This window comes from Salarias fasciatus, chromosome 13 (assembly GCF_902148845.1).
Source record: "Salarias fasciatus chromosome 13, fSalaFa1.1, whole genome shotgun sequence".
Taxonomy (NCBI): domain Eukaryota; kingdom Metazoa; phylum Chordata; class Actinopteri; order Blenniiformes; family Blenniidae; genus Salarias; species Salarias fasciatus.
In genome coordinates this window covers 26,866,764-26,886,705 of record NC_043757.1, presented here as the reverse complement: position 1 = coordinate 26,886,705, position 19,942 = coordinate 26,866,764, and the positions used below count along the sequence as shown (strand labels likewise).

General features: G+C 48.8%; 1 protein-coding gene across 1 annotated transcript in view; it reads right to left on the bottom strand.

Annotated features, from left to right (window-relative positions):
- Positions 1-11,732: 11,732 nt before the first annotated feature.
- ttc27 (tetratricopeptide repeat domain 27) overlaps positions 11,733-19,942 on the bottom strand; it is a 52,022-nt gene continuing 43,812 nt past the window's right edge. Inside the window, exons 16-20 of the mRNA XM_030107274.1 lie at positions 19,556-19,721; positions 17,002-17,199; positions 16,756-16,867; positions 12,809-12,909; positions 11,733-11,988 (exon numbers count right to left, since the gene is read on the bottom strand). Of these exons, the coding sequence (XP_029963134.1) occupies positions 11,863-11,988; positions 12,809-12,909; positions 16,756-16,867; positions 17,002-17,199; positions 19,556-19,721 (703 nt within the window). The 3' untranslated portion in view covers positions 11,733-11,862. The remainder of the gene's footprint in view (positions 11,989-12,808; positions 12,910-16,755; positions 16,868-17,001; positions 17,200-19,555; positions 19,722-19,942) is intronic.

Genomic DNA, 19,942 nt, shown 5'->3' with positions numbered 1-19,942 from the left:
CCATGACGAAAACAGCTAAAACCACAAGAAATGCTGCTTAAACAGCATCATAAAAAAAAGTCCAGGGTATCTAAAGAAACACAGCATCAAGCCAGGGGAGTGGAGTCTTCCAAATGAAAGAGCAACTCAGCCACATCTGCTCCAAAATCTTTTTTCTGTAGTTTAACTGAATCATCATAACAATCACCCTCTATGGATCAGCTACAAACCTACAAGAATACCTCAGTTACTGTTATTTCCATTGTGTTTTATTCACCCTCATATTTCTCCCCATTTATTCATCTAAATTCAAGATATCAATCATTGTTTTCACAGACGGCGGTCACGTTATCATCATTTTATTCAAATTTGAACCAGGTGTCTGTTTAAATGAAAATATAAACCTGAATGTGTTGATTCCAGGTCAAAATACCCCGTGCATTCACATCATTAAGCTTCTGAAGACATTTAAAGTTCGAATAAACTGTAAAATCACAATTAAAGTGAAGTCAATCACCCGCATGTGACCAGTTCTACACTCAAACCCCTCCAGAGAGATTTATACCAAGTGTACTACAGTGTATTGTTATCGTATTAGAGTGTTCATGTCTCGTCATAAAGCAAATTAATTACTAGAAACATGAAGCTAATTCCTCTCAGATTAACAGGAGGACAAACAGGAAGTGTAGTGAGGAGATTAAACATAAACTAAATCATAAATAAAATGTCATCAAATAACTGCTAGATCTTAGTGGACGCTTTTTATCAGTGTTTTCACTCAGCTAGAGACTCACGACACCATCTAGTGGTGCAAACTGGGTTTACACCTTGTTTTTGTAGGTGAGTGTAAAACTGTTGTTCACTCAAATTTCGGTCATTTTTTTCGAAGTTATCTTTGAATCTCTGCAATTTAAAATATACATTTAATCAAAAGAAGAGGTACGCAGTCAAAACCACACATTCACAACTCAGATGATTTAATTAGAAGTCCAGTCAATTATGATGTTCATTATCAGTTGGGTCATTTGTTTTTTTTTTCTCACTTGCCTATTTCAGGCTGTGGTCCTGGAAGCACAGCTGGCGCTTGGGCTCCATCTAGTGGCAGAAGAGGAAGAGGCTGACCTGGAGTCTTCTTTGAGGACTTGGAGCTGCCGTCCTGCTTGGTGTTCATGTGCTCGTCTGTCCGTCTCCTCTGACTGTCCGTCCAGGAATGAAGAGAAGACAGACTTTGTTGAACTGCTTGGGACATTTTGCTTCTCTGGATTTAAGAGTCCTGGAGGAGCGGCGAGACGCCACAGTACGGTGGACCCAGTCAGACTCCAGTCAGGAATCTGATGACTTTAGACCGGACTGGACCAAATGTTCAGACTTCAGCCCCACTTGGACTTGAACGGCAGTGACAGCTGACTTCATTTGGACCCAAACTGATTTGATATTTTCACCCAAACACAATAAATAAATAAAAAATGTGGTATTCACCAACGAAGAAGCAGCAGTTCTAAAAATGACACCAAAGAGATCCATCTATCTATTTATCTATCTTGATAACTTCTTTTGAAAACGTTCTCTGAATATTTGGTAGTTCCACATGTTGCCTCATAAAATTCAGAAAAATAACATTTGTGTTGAGAGAATAGAATAGAACAGACTTTATTATTCCCAGAGAGAAATTCTTTAAAAGAGGTAAACATCCCTGTTTACTGTCGTCCTTCCTCAGTTCCCAGAACTCTTTTAAATAAAAACTGTTTATTCTCTCCGTTCTTCCCGCCCAGTGTTGTAATAAAGCAGTCTCCAAACATTTCTCCTGCTCCGGCTGAACTGAGTCTGTTTCCTCACAGAGAGACGAGCCGTCTCAGTTTGGAGTTTGCATGTTCTCCCTGAGCCGGAAACGCTCTGTCACCGTCCCAGAGGGGGACGGAACCAGTTACAGTTACTCACATGAGCTCCAGTTCGCAGTTATTTTTATTTTCTTTTTCTTTCTAGGAAGTGAAGTTCTTTCAATCTGATTAAGAATCTTTCAGAACTGATCAGTTTGATTCAGTCGTTTTAAACTCTCAGTCTGAATGGTCTCATCTGAATCTATTGTTCTGACTGTGCTTCAGAATGAACGGGTCCTGTCCTCATGTGTCCTCATCTCATCATGAAATGAATCCGTTCTCACGCTTACCTTTCACTGATTTTCTAATATTTTTGGAGTGATGTTTTAGTGAATCTTAAAGGTTATTCTGGTAAAGCTGGAAAACATAATGTACATGATGAATTTCAAATTCTATAACAACTGAGTTTTTCTTCCGTTTCAGCAGGAAAAGCTGAAGAATCATGAAGCACGCTTCGGCCCTCTGCAGCTCACTGCTGGTTTCCACTCAAACACTGCGATGTCCGACTGAATCAGATCGTTTTAGGCAGCACTGATGCATGATGGGAATATGTTTTATGTACAATCTTCAGCCGGTCGGTTCAAACTGACATTTTTGGATGTATTTTGTGTGACTTTATAAAAGTTCAGTAAAAAGACCAGTGGAGGAAGTGATCAACTTCGTTTATTTCATTGCCGTTATCTTTCCAAAGCTCTTCCCTTACTGAGCCTCTTTTTCTTGCTGTTTTTGTGGTTTTAATTCATCTTTCAGCAGAGACTGTGTTGAAAATTCCTGCTTGAATTGAACTACTTTGGACGTGATGCAGTGAAGCCTTTCCTCCACTCAGGTAAAATCTGGAGGTTCCTGGAACAGAGCGATGGGTGGGGCTGTCTGATGAGAAGACGGGATCTTAGTGGATGGTCTGAGACGACAAATATGGGGAAAACACAAAGTACACTCTCATAAATTCATTCTGATCAGTGTAATTTTAGATTTCTCAACAGCTGCTCTCCTGTTTCACAGTAATTGGAATTTGTCTTTTAAATGCTCTGTCATTTTCTTTTTCGTTATCTTTTTATTATTATTTCTATGATTTTAATATAATTTCAGTATTTCTTTCTCTTTCTGATGCACTTTGAATTTCCTTGTGTATGAATGGTTCTATAGAAATAAACCGAAGTTATAACTTTCAATAAATGAGCTTCATATAATGAGGAGAACTGATTTTTAATCCAAGCAGATTAAAAACGAACAGTTAATAATGATTCTTTAAAAAAGCACTTTACATTCCATCATGTATAAATGATAAGACAGGAGCTCTGAGGCTGGATGTCGGCGACCTCCCTGACCCCCCTGGCTCCTCCCTGACCCTCCCTGACCCCTCTGGCTCCTCCCTGACCCCCCTGGCTCCTCCCTGACCCTCCCTGACCCCCCTGGCTCCTCCCTGACCCCCCTGACCCCTCTGGCTCCTCCCACCGCCTCTATCATGGAATAACAGTAGGAGAGGAAAGTGCTGCAGTTTGCTCTCTGACAGGAAACCCGGCCGCTGAGGCTGCTTTGTTCACGGCGGCGTTTGGGAAACGTGATCGTGACGATCTCCACACAGCCTGGAGCCGCAGAGCCAAACAGAACGCCGCGCCTCCGGTACACTCTCAGAAATAAAGTAACAGCTCAGCTTAATCCAATTAAGGTAACAATTTGCATCAACCTTTTTAAGAAATTCCAACTACAACCTTTCAATAAATCCCACAGGACTTTCAATGGTCGAAACTCAGTTATTTAAGGTCAACCAACATAATTTACTTCAACCTGCAAACAGTTAATTAGGGTGAAGCAACATAATTTTAATAAACTGGTCCATGTCAAAATTAAGGTGAAGCAACTTAATTTCAGTGAAATGATTTATGTAAAATTAAGGTGAAGCAACGTATGAAAGAGGTGAGGTTACCTCGCCTTAAAACATGGTTTGAAAATCTTACATAAACTCATTCATTTTCTTCCGCTTCTCCCTTTCGGGGTCACGGGTCACTGGAGCCGATCCCAGCTGCTGTGGGCGAAGGCGGGGTCACCCTGGACAGGACGCCAGTCTGCCACAGACATACAACCATTCACACCTAGGGGCAATTTAGGATGACCAATTAACCTGACATGCATTTTTTGGACCGTGGGAGGAAGCTGGAGTACCCGGAGAGAACCCACACACACAAGGGGAGAACATGCAAACTCCACACAGAAAGGCCCCGAGCCCCAGCCGGTATTTGAACCCAGCACCTTCTTGCTGTGAGGCATGAATACTAACCACTGCACCACCGTGTGGTCATCTTACTTACACTCAGCACTAAAATATTTAGGAACACTTTTGTCTGTTTTGTCTTACTTATTTAAAGTTTATTTTTTACATTTATGTTTTTCAGTTATTTGTCATCTGCCAGTTGCTGTCTGAGATTTGGGCAAACTGATGGGAAAACTCAATAGACAGCAAAATTTCAGTCCCTGATTCAGCTCAGACAATGAATGAGGTGTGGCTGATTTCAGGTCTGGCCTTTGGATTGCCCTTGGGGACATATGAAGTTTTTTCAGTTTGAATTTGACAGGTTTTGTTGAAAATATACATACATATTTAAGTTGACACAGCTTCCGATTTCAAGCTGGACCAACTTCTTCAAATAGTCACCATCTTGTTATAATAAGTCCATGTATCAAATTTAGAATGTCATGTTGACAAAGCTCTTGATTTTAAGCTCAACTAGCTAACCCAATATTTTCAGTCGGACTAACCTCTTAAAACAAATTACCACCTTGTTATAATAAGTCCATGTAACAACCTCATTCTTTTACGCCGAAAAAGCTCATGATTTTAAGCTCAACTAACTGACCCCATGAATCATTTTTTAGAGTGTACGAACCCCGCGGCTCACGCTCTATTCAGCGCCAGAAAACATCTGGCGTCGTCCAGCAGGTTCCACCGTTCAGCTGGCGTTGTTCTCTCAGGTCCTGCTGCGTTCTGGAGGAACGCTTCAGTAACGTGTAGCCGGCGCTTGATGAACGTTTTGTGTGGATCCCTCCGGTGTTTATCGGCACGTCGGGGCTTCAGCCGTGGGAATGTTTCCTTCAACCTGTGGATTTGACGCTGTCAGTTCTGTGCCGTCCTGATCAGGCCTCCTTCACAGGGAAGCAGTCGGTCGGCCGAGCTGATCCTGTGGGATCTGAACACCAACAGATCTCAGCTCAGCAGGCATCAGGAGCTGCACCTCACTCAGCGCTCCTCTCCTTCCAGAGCTTCAGTGCTTCGTTTCCTCTTCCCCGTGGCAACAGCATCAACAAACAACATCTCCAGTTCCGCTGCTACCCTGACAACATTCAGCGAAATCCATCACTCCACTTTTACAAACTGCTTAACCCAAATGAAATCTTGGCTTCAGACACGTTTAAAACCTTATAGCTGCTGGAAGTCCCAAACAGCACATTGTGGTTTCTAGAGTAAGCAGAACGCCTGAACACTGAGGTCCCTGCGAGCCTCCTGCTGCTTTGCATGCTTTTCATTCCCCACCCATCCTCATGACTTCATCTGCTGTAGATTTTTCCAGTCAGTAAGATTTCCCACGAAAGCTGAATATTGGCCGGCAGCTTCTCCCTTCCTCTCCGCTGGGCCTCCCTCCAACCCACGTCCGCAGGGTTTAATTGGGTGATTGTTGAGGCCAGGTGGTCTGTTGTGGCTCTGCCCCGCTCCGCCTGACTCACTGCCCTGCTGGACCCACCGAGCTCTAACCAGATGAAGGGATGTTGTGGCGTCTCCGTGCCGCGGTTTGATCCTCCTCCATGCGTCACGGTAGCGGATGGCATTTGTTCACCTTCGGTGGTCGGAGGATGAACTGAGCCGTCAGTCAGAGTGTTCCCTCTAACATCAGGGATGGATCTCAAATGGATTGATTCTGGTCGAAAGACATTTTACCTCTCATCCAAGTGGACAGACAGTCTATCCATCCATCTATTAATCCACCGCTCAGGTAGACACTAATGCTTTATCTTCTGTCCCCACGATCGGCAGAACGAGCCTCATTTCTGCAGAGGAGGAGAAAAAGACACGAAATGGCAGAAACCTCCACAGCATCATCTGATCACTGAAGTTTACTGAACCTGATCCATCAACACGGTCCTCTCAGGTCCTCATGGCGCTCTGGAGGACAATGCTCTGGCTGATAGCCTGGCACACACTGCAGGGTTTTCCCAGCCGACCCTGACTCAGAGACCACACACTGGAGGACCACAAAACACAGACCACACAAGATCCTCTGATCTTACAGTGTGTGTTGTGCCGAGCACTGTGGAGAACAACACACACCAACCCGTTCTTCACACTCAGTCTTCCACATCCTGCGCAGTCAGACATGACTTTGAAGAGTTTTCCTTCATTCAGTTCTCAGGTGTTTTCATTTATTTCCTCTATTACTGAGCGAGGAGCTCATTCCCTCTGGTCATTGGTTCAAATCCACGTTTCCTCTTCAGCAGGGCTCGGAGAGGAGGAGATGCAAATGGAGATGAGTGGACTGAAACTGTTCGGGTCTGAATGGAGGAAATCCGTCCAGAAGCGATACTGAGGATTCTCTTCTCTTTCGGCGCTGCTGAGTGACGGAACTCTGACTTCTCTGTGTTTCTCTACACTCTGACAGCTGAGAGGGGATTTCAGAAGCAGCAGATCTGGACTCAGGGCTCCAAACCACAGATCCAGGAGTCAGTCATCCTCCTCCACTACACCCCACAGTCACCCATTAGTTCTCCATGAGCCTGGTTCTGCAGGAAGTCTCTTCCTCTAGTCTGGTTCTGCAGGACGTGTCTTCCTCTGGTTCTGCAGGAAGTGTCTTCCTCTGGTTCTGCAGGTTTCTTCCTCTAGTCTGGTTCTGCAGGAAGTGTCTTCCTCTGGTTCTGCAGGTTTCTTCCTGCTGAAGGGAGTTTTTCTCCGCCCCGCCTCCTCCTCTCCTTCACGTTGGTTTTTCTTTCAACGCTCAGTCAGGCGACTGTTTAGTGTTTGACTGTGTAGAAATAGAACAGAATTCTGTTCTGCGTTTCTTCTATCATTCATTCCATCAGTTCATTCTGTCCCCCTTCCCTCCTCTGTATCCGTCCCTGGTGTCTCTCGCTCATCCTGATTCTTTCTCCCATGTCATTCTCTTGATAACCATCACTAATTTCCCCCATTCGTTCTCCTTCCCTTCATCCTCCTGCATGTATTTTCCCTCCTCGCTCCCCGGGTCCTGATTACATGCATTCATCCTTCCATCCACTCCTTCCCTCCCTCGACTCCTCTCATTTCATCAGTGCATCTTCCCTTCCCTCATTTCGTCCTCGTCTTGCCATGGCTTGCTACAATCACCCCCCCCCCCCCCCCCCTCCATTAATCTCCTCCCTCATCCGTCCACACGTCCTTCATTTCATCTCATCTTCATCCCGTCCCGATTAAGCATCTTAAAACTTCTCCCTTCGTCTTCCTCTAACCACGGCTGATTTCATCCATTCTTTCTACCGCTTGTACTTCCGACAGACTCGTCCATGCATCACTCCGCCCATCGTCCCTGATGGCTCCCATTACTTCTCCTGCTCATCCTTCTTGTGGAATTTCATCACCGGCCGTCATTCATGGCCTCCTGGTTCCGCCGCCGCCTCTCTTGATCCGCTCGCTCGTCCTCAGACCGGTCGGATCCGATGACCTCACCTTCAACCTTGGCGCCGTTTGTTCCCATCCTCCAATATCTATCTCACTTCATCCTGGAACGCTCCTTTGGTGAAGGAATGAGATGTAAATGAAGTATTCCTTGTGAATTCTTCCACAAATGATTCTGATTCCAGAGGTTTTAATGAACCTTCAGTGGAATGAAGGTCGATACCACCCGAAGCTTCTTCCTCACGTTTTGGAAGATATTTTGTGGGGACCGGATTTCTTCCTTCGTCTTTTCTTACTTTTATCCCGATAGATGAGTCCCATCATGGTCTTCTCTGAAGTGCAGTTTTAGAAACCAGTAAACACTCGTTCCGTAGCTCGGCCTCCATTCATCATGAGAACACGCTCTACTTTCTGCCCTGGCAGGAGGAAGAAGCTTTGTTTGGTCCCATGAGCGGATTAGATGCCTGTGATCCTGCTCCTCCTCCTGAGTGGCGGTACGAAGCAGGGCTCGGAGACGGACTGTGACGGGGCTGCAGCCACGGTGTGTAATCACAGATGAGGCAATGTTTGAAACCCTGGCCAGACACTTTTACTGGCTGATTCTGGCTCCAGCAGGCAGAGTGGTGCTTCAGTCTGACCCAGGAAGAGGTCAGGAGGAAATATGTGGGTTTATCCTGAAGATCTGGGCTCTTTGGTACCAGATGAACTTCCTCTGACCTGAATTTTCATATCTTCTCTTCATGTTTTCCTATATTTGCATTTTTCCACCCTGTCAACGTTACTATGCGTGTCCTCATTTGTCCAGGTAGAAGACGTCTCTCAGAATGTGATTCAGATGAGCTGGACCGAATCCCAGAGGCAGCAGAGCTCACCAAGAGGAAACCAACTGGTGTCTGACCGGACGGCGCAGCCAGCAGTTCAGTCACTTCTGCTCTGGCGAAGCCAGAAAACAGCTGAGTAAATGAAGACTGAACCACATCTGACGGAGGTCCAACTCCTCAGGACTCAGCTGTCCAGTCACATCTGGAGGAACTCCAGATGGTCTGATAGAGAGAGAACAGAATCCAAAAACCTTCTGTAATCAGTTCTTCTCACATCCAGCTTCATGGTCACAGTCACAAGAGACTCCAACACAGAAAGACAGTAAAGGTCAGAGTGGAGTCCAGAGTCTCACCGTGGGCTGATAGAACCCTGAGGCCATGAGCATGAGAAACGTTAACTGACACACCAACGGGTTTAAATACCTGAACTGTACCATTCAGACAGTTCCCTCTGCGGGGAAACGACTCCAGCTCAGTCTGACGGTAGAAATGCTGCTACTGAGCATGTGCAGCACGGCCGCAGCGGCAGCAGTGCTGCACATGCTCAGTAGAGCAACAAGAAGAACAATGTTCCTGTTCTCTCATTGCTAATGTTTAGAGTGGATTGTTCTCTGCAGTGTGTGTGTGTGTGTGTGTTTGATTTCACTACTAAAACAAACAGCAGCACCCACCCGTGGCCCAACATGCTAACAGCATCTAGTCAGCGTTTCTGTCACTGCCTCAGAAATCCTTGAGAAACAAAACGCAGAAACGATGCATTTTATCTTGAAAGGTCATGTGAGCGTCACCTCAGCGAAACCAACAGTCACAGAGGAAAGAACAGCGTGAAGCGAAGGAGCCGAGAGGATGAGAAGAAAAACATCTTCCAGGACCAGCGATCAAGTCCAAGTTCACGTTTCAGTTATCTTCCTGAGCCGGTCTGGGTCTCCTGCTCCCCACAGAGTCAGCCGTCCACCTCTCTGCTTCATCAGGAGCTCCTGAGACTCCGGATGACCTCTGACCTTCACCTAGCTCATCCCTGATCACCTGACCTGCATGAAGACCCCGTCCTGGAATCAAACCCTCAGCTTCTTGCTGTGGAGACGGTCAGGTAGAACAGTGGGTTCCCATCTCCTGTGTCGAGACACCAAAGAGTCTGGGATAAGACCACATCACCAGAAGACACTTTGATTCCATGTTTGGATGTGAGAAGAGAATTATTTTTTTTTATTTTTTCATTCAACCTTTATTCATACGTTCATTGTCTAGAGTAAAACCAGTGAAAGCATTTCAGAGCCACGTCAGAGTTCTGCTGTAATCCCCTCAGCACTGCTGAACATTATCACATAAAGGGACAGTCACTGGTTACCTTCTAAATGGACCACTTTTTCTTTTATTAGTCCTAACAATAGTAGAGCTGCATTCTAGACTGATTGTTTGATCAACTGGTGAAACTTGACTTCAGAATGGACTTGAAAGAAGTTCTTGCTCTTTTGAACAGTGCTGCTATCTACACTGTAAAGTCAGGAACACTGGAATATTCTGTAATCCTGCATTAGACCAGAGATTCTCAACACTGTGCTTTTACTTTACTGTCAAAATGCACAATGAAACTTTTATTTTCTCGAGCTTCCTGGGAGCTGCTCCCTCTCTGTGCAGGAACAGGTGTTTGTTGAAACTGATTCTATTAGTGTGAAGGAAGAGTTCCTGATGAGGATGGACGACCTGAGGAGGAAGTGAACCCACAGACGCAGCGCTGCGTGTCTGAGGATCGTTTATCAGTTATCTGAAGGTTTGTTGGCGGACTCACGTCTTCACATTTTAAAAGTACTTATTTCTTTTCTTTTTTTTTGATGGATGACGATGAACGGTCCGGAGCCTGAACCCTCCACTGACCAGTTCACATTATTCTACCTTGTGGGGGGTCGAAGTGCTCTGTGTCTTCTGGGATGCAGTGATCGTTTAATGGGTCCCAAAGAGGACGATTCAGTCAAGAAGACTGGACAATGCAGGTTCACATCTTCAGATTCTCCTCTGGGAAAGGCAAACTCTAAAGACTAAGTGTGTATTTAATGTTTTTATGAGCCGAGTAGCTCAACACCTGGAGAACATCTGGCTTCACTGATTTAAAAAGGAGTAGAAACAATCATGAAAACTCCCGACATTCTGAATGTCATGAAGCCAAAAACATCAGAAATAGATTTACAGTGAATGTGATGACGATCCCATCCATTTTATCTGTTTCAAAACCCTCCAAAGAGGATTTATATGTCCAAGAAATGCAGTCATTTATGCATTATTACTTTATTAGCTGCAGGTTTTAACACTGAAAAAAGGCCAAAACGGTCAAATCATTGGTATTTATTACATTATCGACTGTGGAAAGCTTAGTTTTGATGATTTTCAGGTATTATTTTGTGATATAAATATAATTTTAAACCAAAAACCAGCAGTGATTACAGCCTGGAGCTGCTGTCAGAAGACTGTCTGTTAAAAGAAGCTCCTGACGCGCCGAGCCTCCTCCGTCAGCCTCCTCGGTCCGATCGGTCCGAGCCAACGGCAGCTCCCGGTCGCCAGGCGACGCCCGCTCCGAGTCCCCGCTGAGGATTACTGGGGATTGTGGGAGCTCGAATCTGAGGCCGAACAAGCAGACTTGTGTTTGAAAGCGTTCCTGTGGGCGATGACGGCGAGGCAGCGAGCCGCTCCCGGGGGGGGGGGGTTCTCTAAGAATAGCATTCGGGACGTTTACCGGTATTAAGCAGATCCGCCATCGGTGACGCTGTGATATAACGCGCTGATGAATGAACGACCCACAGACTGAAATGGCTCATTATTCGCTGCAATTCTTCCTCCGCGGCTGGAAATGTGGACTTAATGCTGCCTAACCGGAGCGTGATGGCCGAGCAGAGGGAGAAACACAAACCATCAGCAGCCGGTATGAATGAAACATGGAGCAGCTGCACGTTACTCAATGTCACGGCGTTCCGGCGGCCGGCCGGATAACGGCCGTATCATCCGCCAACAGCTCTTTCATAAATAGCATTCATGTATCCTTATCTCCAAACAAGTCGCTTCCGGCCTTATCGGCCGGCCGTGATAGACTTTTACCTTGGGAGCGGAGGCGGCGGCTCGGGGCGCCGCGATAAAACGCACAAATAAAACACCCGCTCCATTATGAGGGAACAAGCGGGGAGATAAAGAAGCCCGAGCCGCGTCAAGGTCGTTTCCCCGCCGGCCGGGGAAGATGGTGGGATCCTCCCTGCCTTAACTGGAAGGAAGCAGGAAGGGTGTGTGTGTGTGTGTGTGTGTGTGTGTGTGTGTGAGGGAATGGTGTCTGGGAGCATCATGGCGTGGATTTGGTGACTGCTGGACTCTGGGTTTGAACCGAGCGCCCGGCCAGTCTTCAGGCCAGCGCTGTGAACAAAGGAGAATCCAGACTCAGGAGTCCAGTCGGGTTTATTCCAGAGTATAAAAGCATCAGAGTTACAGCGAGTCGACGGAGAGATCAGAGCCTGAGATCCACATGGCCCCGGCGGAGCTCAGACTGGGGGCGTGTCTGCGGGAGCGGTCACTGCGATTGGCCGCGGAGCCCGGCGCTCAGCTGCTGCAGCTCGGCGACGAGCCGCTCCAGAGCGTCCACGCCGTCCCGCAGCTCGCCGTGGAGCTGCCCCGTGGCCACGTCCGTGTGCAATTGCTGGAAGACAGGAACGCGGCGGAAATGAGACGAGAGATTATATGAACGGTTTTCCTCAATCTGATTGAATTCAATCGGATTAAATGAGTCTGACGGTTTGATTCCCACATCTTGCTCCCTCCACAAGACACTGAGGCCCACATTTCTCCCAGCGGTGTGGGGGGAACTTCGCCCAGCAGCTGCTGGGAGCGATGTTTTTTAGATCTGCCAGAGCTGCCTTCATGAACCGTCCCTGACATGACGGTTCACTTCATCATCACCCACAAATCAATAGGAACCATCCTCTGCTCGTATGTTGGAAGCACTGCACTCAGCGACATTCAACAGTGATTGAAACAAAAGATCTTTTTTGTATTTTCATCACTTGCCTCGATCTCGTCTCTGCTGCTACACCAAACATCTCCATCGCCTCCTTGACTTCATCCATCACTCGTCTCCTCCTGGGAGCTCCATCTCCTCAGCACATGTCCAAAACATTGCCCTCCTCTGATGTGTTCATGTTAATAGGAGTCTAAATCACAGCAAATCTCACCGCTGTGACATAAACCTTCACTTCACTCCTCTGGCAGCAATCAGCCCTGACACTCTGAACTCACTCTTCCTCCGTTTGACTCTTCCTCTTCTCTCCTGTCTGGTTTCTAGACTTTCATTCCAGGATGAGTCATGAACTCAGATCATCTTTATTTCATCCTGTCACACAGGAACAGTCTGTTTGTTCCACAGCAGCTGTTGGAGCAGGTCGGCCGTCCTCCCACCTCGCCGGCGTTCACGGAAGCGTCCTCTCCAGACACGTCATGAGAGGCCGGCCATGTTACGCTACCTTGGCTTTGGTGGCCAGACTCCTGAGGCTGAGGCGGGTGGAGGAGAGCATCTGAAGAGCTTCTGTCGCGTTGCTCTTCTTCTCACTGCAGGCGATCGTCACTGAGAGGCAGAAAGCAGAAGGAAACTCAGAGTTAGAGTTAGAAGGCAGACGGAGAACCTGGAACAATGTAGTTGAAAGAAGACATTCAGTATGGAGAGAATGAGGGATTGATCCCGAACCCGGTACTTTAATGGTCCCGACCAAACCCGTCGGTACTACTGAGTACCGATTCACGTAAAACCAAACGGTGCCACGTCTCAGCACCTGAACGCATCCTTGTGACTGTGAGTGAGTGAAAGAGTGGTGATTTTCTTAGCCGGACATGAACACAGCGTTACAGCACACGAGCGTCACGAAAATATGGCTCCACTTTTCAAAATACGATGCAGATTACGCTCGCTGTGGCGGGAAAACGTCTAATCTCAGGAAGTTCCTGGTTCAGAACAAGATTTTCTCAAGGCTGAGGAGCGACCAGCCTCAGATCTACGGCTACCACTCCTGTATTCGGCACTGTTAGCCCGCTAACAGGTGTTGATATGCTAGCAGGTGTTAGCGCACTAGCAGTTGTTATTACGGTAGCATCCGTTAGCAACTGGCCTGCAGCCAGCGACAGATGAACATTTATTACCACACAAACACACAAAAGTACCGACAACTGGCACCGTGGTGTGCGGGTATCGGTACCGTATTGGTTAAAAAGTGAACGGTACCATCCCCAGGAAGAATATATCCTGCCTGAAATGACAGACTCAGGTCTCTGGCATCTTCAACATCTGGTAACTAAACCAGAACCGAGCAGAAGATTCAGCACCAGGAGTCCAGTGGCTCTAAAGGAACCAGCGCTGTTGCCATGGTGAAACTACTGAGCTGCCCAGGTCCCTGGAGCCAGGCACTCCCTCACCGTGAGCTGGGCGACTGACGCAACAAGCGACAGCAGGCTTTGGGAAAAACCATCAATCACATTATTTCCATGGACTCCATGGACGCTCTTCCGGCCCAGACTCCATCCTCCCATCCGGGAACTGCAGCACTGAGATTCACGGGCCGTTCTCCGCTGACTGATGGAGTCAGGGTGAGCGTTGCCCTCAGTTAGGCTTCAGTATTCACGCTCGGGGAAAGAAAAGTCCTAAGAGGAGTGAAACACCTTCATTGTCGCAGTAACTTGATCAAAGAGCAGAGTTCTGGAGGGTCAGAGGTCGGCTGTCTGACGCTCCGGAGGAAAGGCGGCGGCGTCCCGCCGGCTGCAGAGGTCAGCCCGCCGTGATTTATGACGGCGGCTCCCTCCTGCACGGCTTTATCTGTCCTTCGCGCTCTTTCCTTCAGCATCTCGTCATGTTAGCGGAGCAGCTTCCACGCCCAGAGCAGGGTCAGGGGCGGCGAGCGAGCTGCCTCCGCCAGGGCGGAGGGTCCTTCCTGCACAGAAACATTACCTCAGCGGTCGGGAACACTGCTTTTCAAAGTCTAGCTCTGGATTTGGTTCGGAAGTTATTCAGAAACGTATCAGAAAAACCCAAACCGTCCATCGCCGGACGAGGCTGTTTCTCTTCTTGTATGGATTGAAAAACCCTCAACGACCCACAAACAACACACACTGCAGCAGAAAAGGACGTGAGGATGAGACAACCACAGCCCATCCAACAAAAACAGCTTTCAGAGGAAAAGCTGAAGAGGAAACGTCTCCTCTGGTCCGTCCCTCAGACCTTTTCCCTGAATGGCTCCAATACTCCTCCGTCGTTTATTGATGTGAAATTAAAGAGAACATCCTGAAACTCCAGCATGCGGCCAACGAGCCATGGAGTCCAGCTGCAGATGTGTCACCCTGAACATCTGGAGAATCCTCAGCGAACAGAGAAGCCCTGAGCTGATCCACTGAAATATTCTCCACCAGTTCAGCATCTTCTCAAACGTTCCGAGGAGTTTCAGTCTAAACACACGTCAGTCCACTACACTCTCGCCCTGATCAGCCAGTCAGTGTTTCATAAGCATCTCAACACGACGAAGGAAAGTCTAAACAACCACGAGCCAAACAAAGACCCAACGCCTCATTTATAAGATGAGCTCATGAAATCCTCGCCATCAACAACTCATAAACACTCACGTTTGTTTAGCGAAGGCCCTGCAGGAAAACGGCCTTTAAAAGCTCTCGTGGAGCAGAGCCGCAGAAAAGCACCAAATATTTGAGAAAGCCACGGCTCAGCATGTCGGCACGACCAGCAGCCTGAACCAGAGCTCAGAGCCGGACCAGGAAGACCTGGAGGATCCAGTCTGACTGGTCTGCACAGAGTCCAGACCTCAACCTGACAGAGCAGAGACTGAGAACCAGGACTTCAGTCTGAGCTCACAAGAAAACTCAGTTCACTTCTGGAAATGAAAAACCTGAGTTTGCGATATTAACTCTATTGATCTGGTATTTCTACCTGGAATTTATTTGCTGTGATCAATGCCTGTGTCTAGACCTACATGTGGCCCGGACTGGACTGGACTGGACTGGACTGGACTGACTGGACTGGTCAGGGCTGTAATCCAACAGCAGGGGAGGCTGAGGAACAGAGATCAGGTCACAGCGATCAGACGTGAGGCTTCAGAGAGTGAAAATGAGAGGCGGCTCTGAGGGAAGCTCCTCAAAGTGTTCAGGAAACGTGACTCTGAGCAGGATTCATGGAGTCCCAGCGACCCTGAAGGCTGAGCAGCAGAGTCCAGATCATCATCAGGCCCCACAGCCCCCCGCCTTCCTTCAACACGTTACGATGAAAAGAACAAACCAGCTTAAAACAACCGAGAACACCATGAAAGGACAGATCTGAGTGCTTCACAAACAATCTTCCAGATGTTACAGTGATGCCCTCTGATCCAGATGTTTGTGACGCTCTCTGATCCAGATGTTCCAGTGATGCCCTCTGATCCAGATGTTACAGTCTGATCCAGATGTTACAGTGACGCTCTCTGATCCAGATGTTACAGTGACGCTCTCTGATCCAGATGTTACAGTCTGATCCAGATGTTACAGTGACGCTCTCTGATCCAGATGTTACAGTGACGCTCTCTGATCCAGATGTTACAGTCTGATCCAGATGTTACAGTCTGATCCAGATGTTACAGTCTGATCCAGATGTTACAGTGACGCTCTCTGATCCAGATGTTACAGTCTGATCCAGATGTTACAGTGACGCTCTCTGATCCAGATGTTAGACTGTGGCCACTGAGGCAGCACTGTGAGGTCGACCGTTGGTTCTGCAGTTGAAAGCTTCACAGGCGCTAAACGGCAGTAAAAGACATCTGAACGGTTCAGTGAGACGATTCCGGAGAGAGAGGAGAGCAGGAGCACTTCCTGTCTCCTGGAGGAAGGAGGGAAAGCTCCTGAAAAGAAACGCTGGATTTAAAGACAGACTTGAAAGAATCTAATGAACGCAGCAGACGTGCCGGGAGGAGGGACGCTGAAGTGCGTCCAGCTCAGCAGGCCTGTCGGCTCTGACGGCGTGTCCGTCTCCGGCACCGCGGAACGAGGCCTGGCAGAGCCGAGGCAGCTGCAGCTCACCGCCGGTTGTTCTGATGGATGGAACCACTACTTCATGGAGACGGACGGTCTCTCCGGAGGGACCGAGCCGAAATCAGAGGAAATGCAAATCAGCGCAGGGATCGGCTCCCCGGAGCTCCCAGAACACCTCATCTCTGGCAGAGAATAAAGCAAGGCTGGAATACTTACCGTCTCCATGGTAACCGTCTCAAACATCATCATTCAAACACTTCAAGGAAAAAGTTAATTTAATATAGATATACGTATGTATAAACCTTAACAATGTGACATGCAAATAAAAGCAAGTTGCAGCTTCCAGGACGGTGGAGAAGAGACGGAAACGCCTTCCGTCCCAGACAGGACAGACCTGGACGGGTGGGCGGGGTCTTACCTTCCCCCAGGTGGATCGCTCTCTGGATCACGTCCTTGAATAGAGCCGGTTCTTTGTCCCAGCCGGCGGCCTGCACCTCGCAGCGATGGGCCTTGGACAGGAAGTGCAGCGCCTGAACAAAACCAGCATTTCGGTTGGGACGGTCACGTGTCTCACATGATCAACACGATATGAAGATCCACCCGACTGTGGCCACTAGGTGTCGCTGTTCGACTGCTGTGTGGCGTTCCAGAGTCGATCACCAACCTTCTCGTTGTCCTCCTGGCTGGAGCCCCGCCCACCGCCGTACAGCAGGGCGTACTGCCGCCACACCTCCGCGTCGCCGCTGTGGCGGGAACTGACCCGGCCCAGCAGCTCCTTCAGCTTGGACTGGAGGTCCGCCGCCTTCTGGCCGTGGCAGTCCGACAGATTCCCGACGACCGCCCGGACCAGGATCTGAAGGATCTGAGACGGAGAGAGAGACGCGTCAACAGTAGGACTTCATGAGAGGAAAGGAGTTTATTCAGGCTTTAACCACTGATGCTTCAGAGTCCGCATTTCCAAGTTATTTCTCTATCCCTAACCCGAACCGCCTCTGCAGCGAGATCAAAACACACTGCATCTATCTGTGTGTGTGTGTGTGTGTGTGTGTGATAAATGGACGTCCTCCTGTTTGAGACAGATTACTGGAGACTGTTTAATCAGCGGGAGTCTTTCTGTCCAGCAGCCATGATGATCCAATCCCTGGATTCATTCGCTGTGGGTTTGCCGGAATCATCGGGAGACATGATGGCCACAAGCTGGAGGAGTATCAGTTATTTACTGAAACGTACGTGATCATTTCATTTCTCCACATCTGGATGAATCAGAGTCTCCGTCTCGTCGTGGGACAGATCAGCCGGACGCTGGAGGCGTGCTGACGGACGCTCCGTCCAGGTCTGTTCACACCGTGAACCCCGCGGCTTGACGAGGTGAGCAGACCAATCAGACGTCTGATCTGATGCACATGGAGCCGTTTCGGCCACGCTGATGTATGAACCTCTTCTTTGTCTCTCAGCTGAACCCTGCAGGACGGAGTCCGGGCTGACAGAGAAGACAGGTCCCAGGAGTTCCCATCGCTCGCTCTTCTCGTGGATCTCCACGTGACCCTGAGCTCCTCTGAAGCCTGCGGCCAGCCGGAGCCCGTCTGCCACCGAGTCTCTGCACAGTCCCTCCCCCCACCCCGACACTCGCTCTGCCCCCGACACGCCTGAATCAAACCTCCGGGAACCAGACGTGGCCAGACGACACGCTGACAGGAAGCTGAAGGAGGAAAAGACGAGCGCTGGGACTCCAGCAGTGGTGCTTCTCGAGCATTCTGGGTCCCCGGGCAAAACCCCCCAAGGGGCCCCTCTGACCAACATTCAACTAATGTATTCATAAGACGATATCTAGATACTGCAATTCGCAAAAAACACTAAGTTTATTTCACCTCCAGGAGGGCAGGAAGCCCCAGGTCATGATGCTCCCGCCGCCGTACCTGTTGCTCGTGGTGTGTGTGTGTGTGTGTGTGTGTGTGTGTGGTATTGCCACATAACCAACAGCACCACCTAGTGGCCAGGCAGGATAAGTGCATCGCAGAAACACCGACCGATGCGTGTTTCTTGGTCTGCTGTTCAGTGAAAGCACCCGATCAGAGGATCAGAACATCCTCCGGAGTGAAGAGCTCCAACACGCCGGAGGCTTATTTCAAATAGTTTGATCTTCAGAGATTCTTCAGAGTGTTGTCGTGTGAACGAACACACACCACAGCACAGAAACCAGCGGTGGGCAGAGTATCCAGACGTTTGACTCGAGGGAAAATACTGTCGGCTGGTTTAAAACCTGCCGAAGCAGCGAGCAGCTGCTGAATAACCAGTTTATGTCTTTACAGAATGACCGGCAGATTCAGACAAAAAGAGGCAACATAACTTTCAGCGAGGCTGGAAATAAATCCGTCTCTTTTTGGAGTTTCACAGCATCAGATCGTCCCACCAATTAGAGGCGGAGCGCTCAGGATGTTTCTCCTGGCTGTAGAGCGCCGGCAGGAGGAGAAAAAGAACCGGATCCCATTACTAAGTGATCTCCTCCGAGGCTGCCGCTGACCTTTTCAACTCGTGCGTTCGCACATCTCCAGGCTTTATTGATGAGGCTGACCACAACACAAGCAGAATAAATGAAGAGGCCGGCTGCCTCAGACCAGCCGGCACAAGTGGATCGGGCAGGAGGAGCGGAGTGGAGAGGACGATCTGCCGCAATTACCCACAAAAAAAAGAAAAAAAGCCCATTTGTTTGTGTATTCGGCGTGGGAGCTGGGACGCCGGGCAGCCGTGGCTCAGGCCGCTCCCACCGGGCCGAGAGACGTCTTCTTAAAGTCAATTGTTCAAAAATACAGGAGTAAAAATGATTACTGGGCGGAAGCGGGAGAATTAATAACCCCGAAAACGCTGCCGCCGGCTGTTTCGCCTCGTTTCTCCAAGGCCGCTGCTTAATTCCCCACTGCTGGGTGAGCAATTAGCGTGACGTGACGGGGACGGGCTCTCACCCCCCCAGTTCAAAATGACTCTGCACGTAACCACAATGAGAAAGACTCATTAGCACCACAGGACTAAAACACTGTTTTCAGTCTGCGCCTGCTGGGCGAGTCGCCGAGACGGAGAGCAAATCCCAACAGCAGCTCAGGCAGCTGCGGTGCTCAGCGCTGGATCTGGATCTGGATCTGGATCTGGACCTGGATCTGGATCTGGACCTGGACCTGGACCAGGGTCTGGTTCGTAACACGACGGGAGGCGGATCGCCTCACCTGGATGTCCTTGTAGCCGTCCCTCAGGTCCATCAGACGGTGGTAGGCCGTGATGCTCTCAGCGAACTCCCCGATGTCGGTGCTGACCACGATGAAGTTCTCCCAGATCTGCCAGTGCTCGAAGTTACACCGCAGCGCCTCCTGCAGGGTGTGGAAGGCCTTGTTTCTGCCGAGGAGGGGGGAGAGGTCAACGGAAGGTCCGACTGAAGACTCTGAACTAGGACTTTACGGAGCTTCGCTTCGCTGGGCGTCAGGCTGAAGGAAAACAGCAACTCTGAGAAATTCATGTAATTCTTCTCGTCTCTGACGGTATAATAATAAAAATAATGATGATTCTGTATTCCTGTACAGCCTCTGGGCTGCTTGATGCTTTACTGAATGTTATCA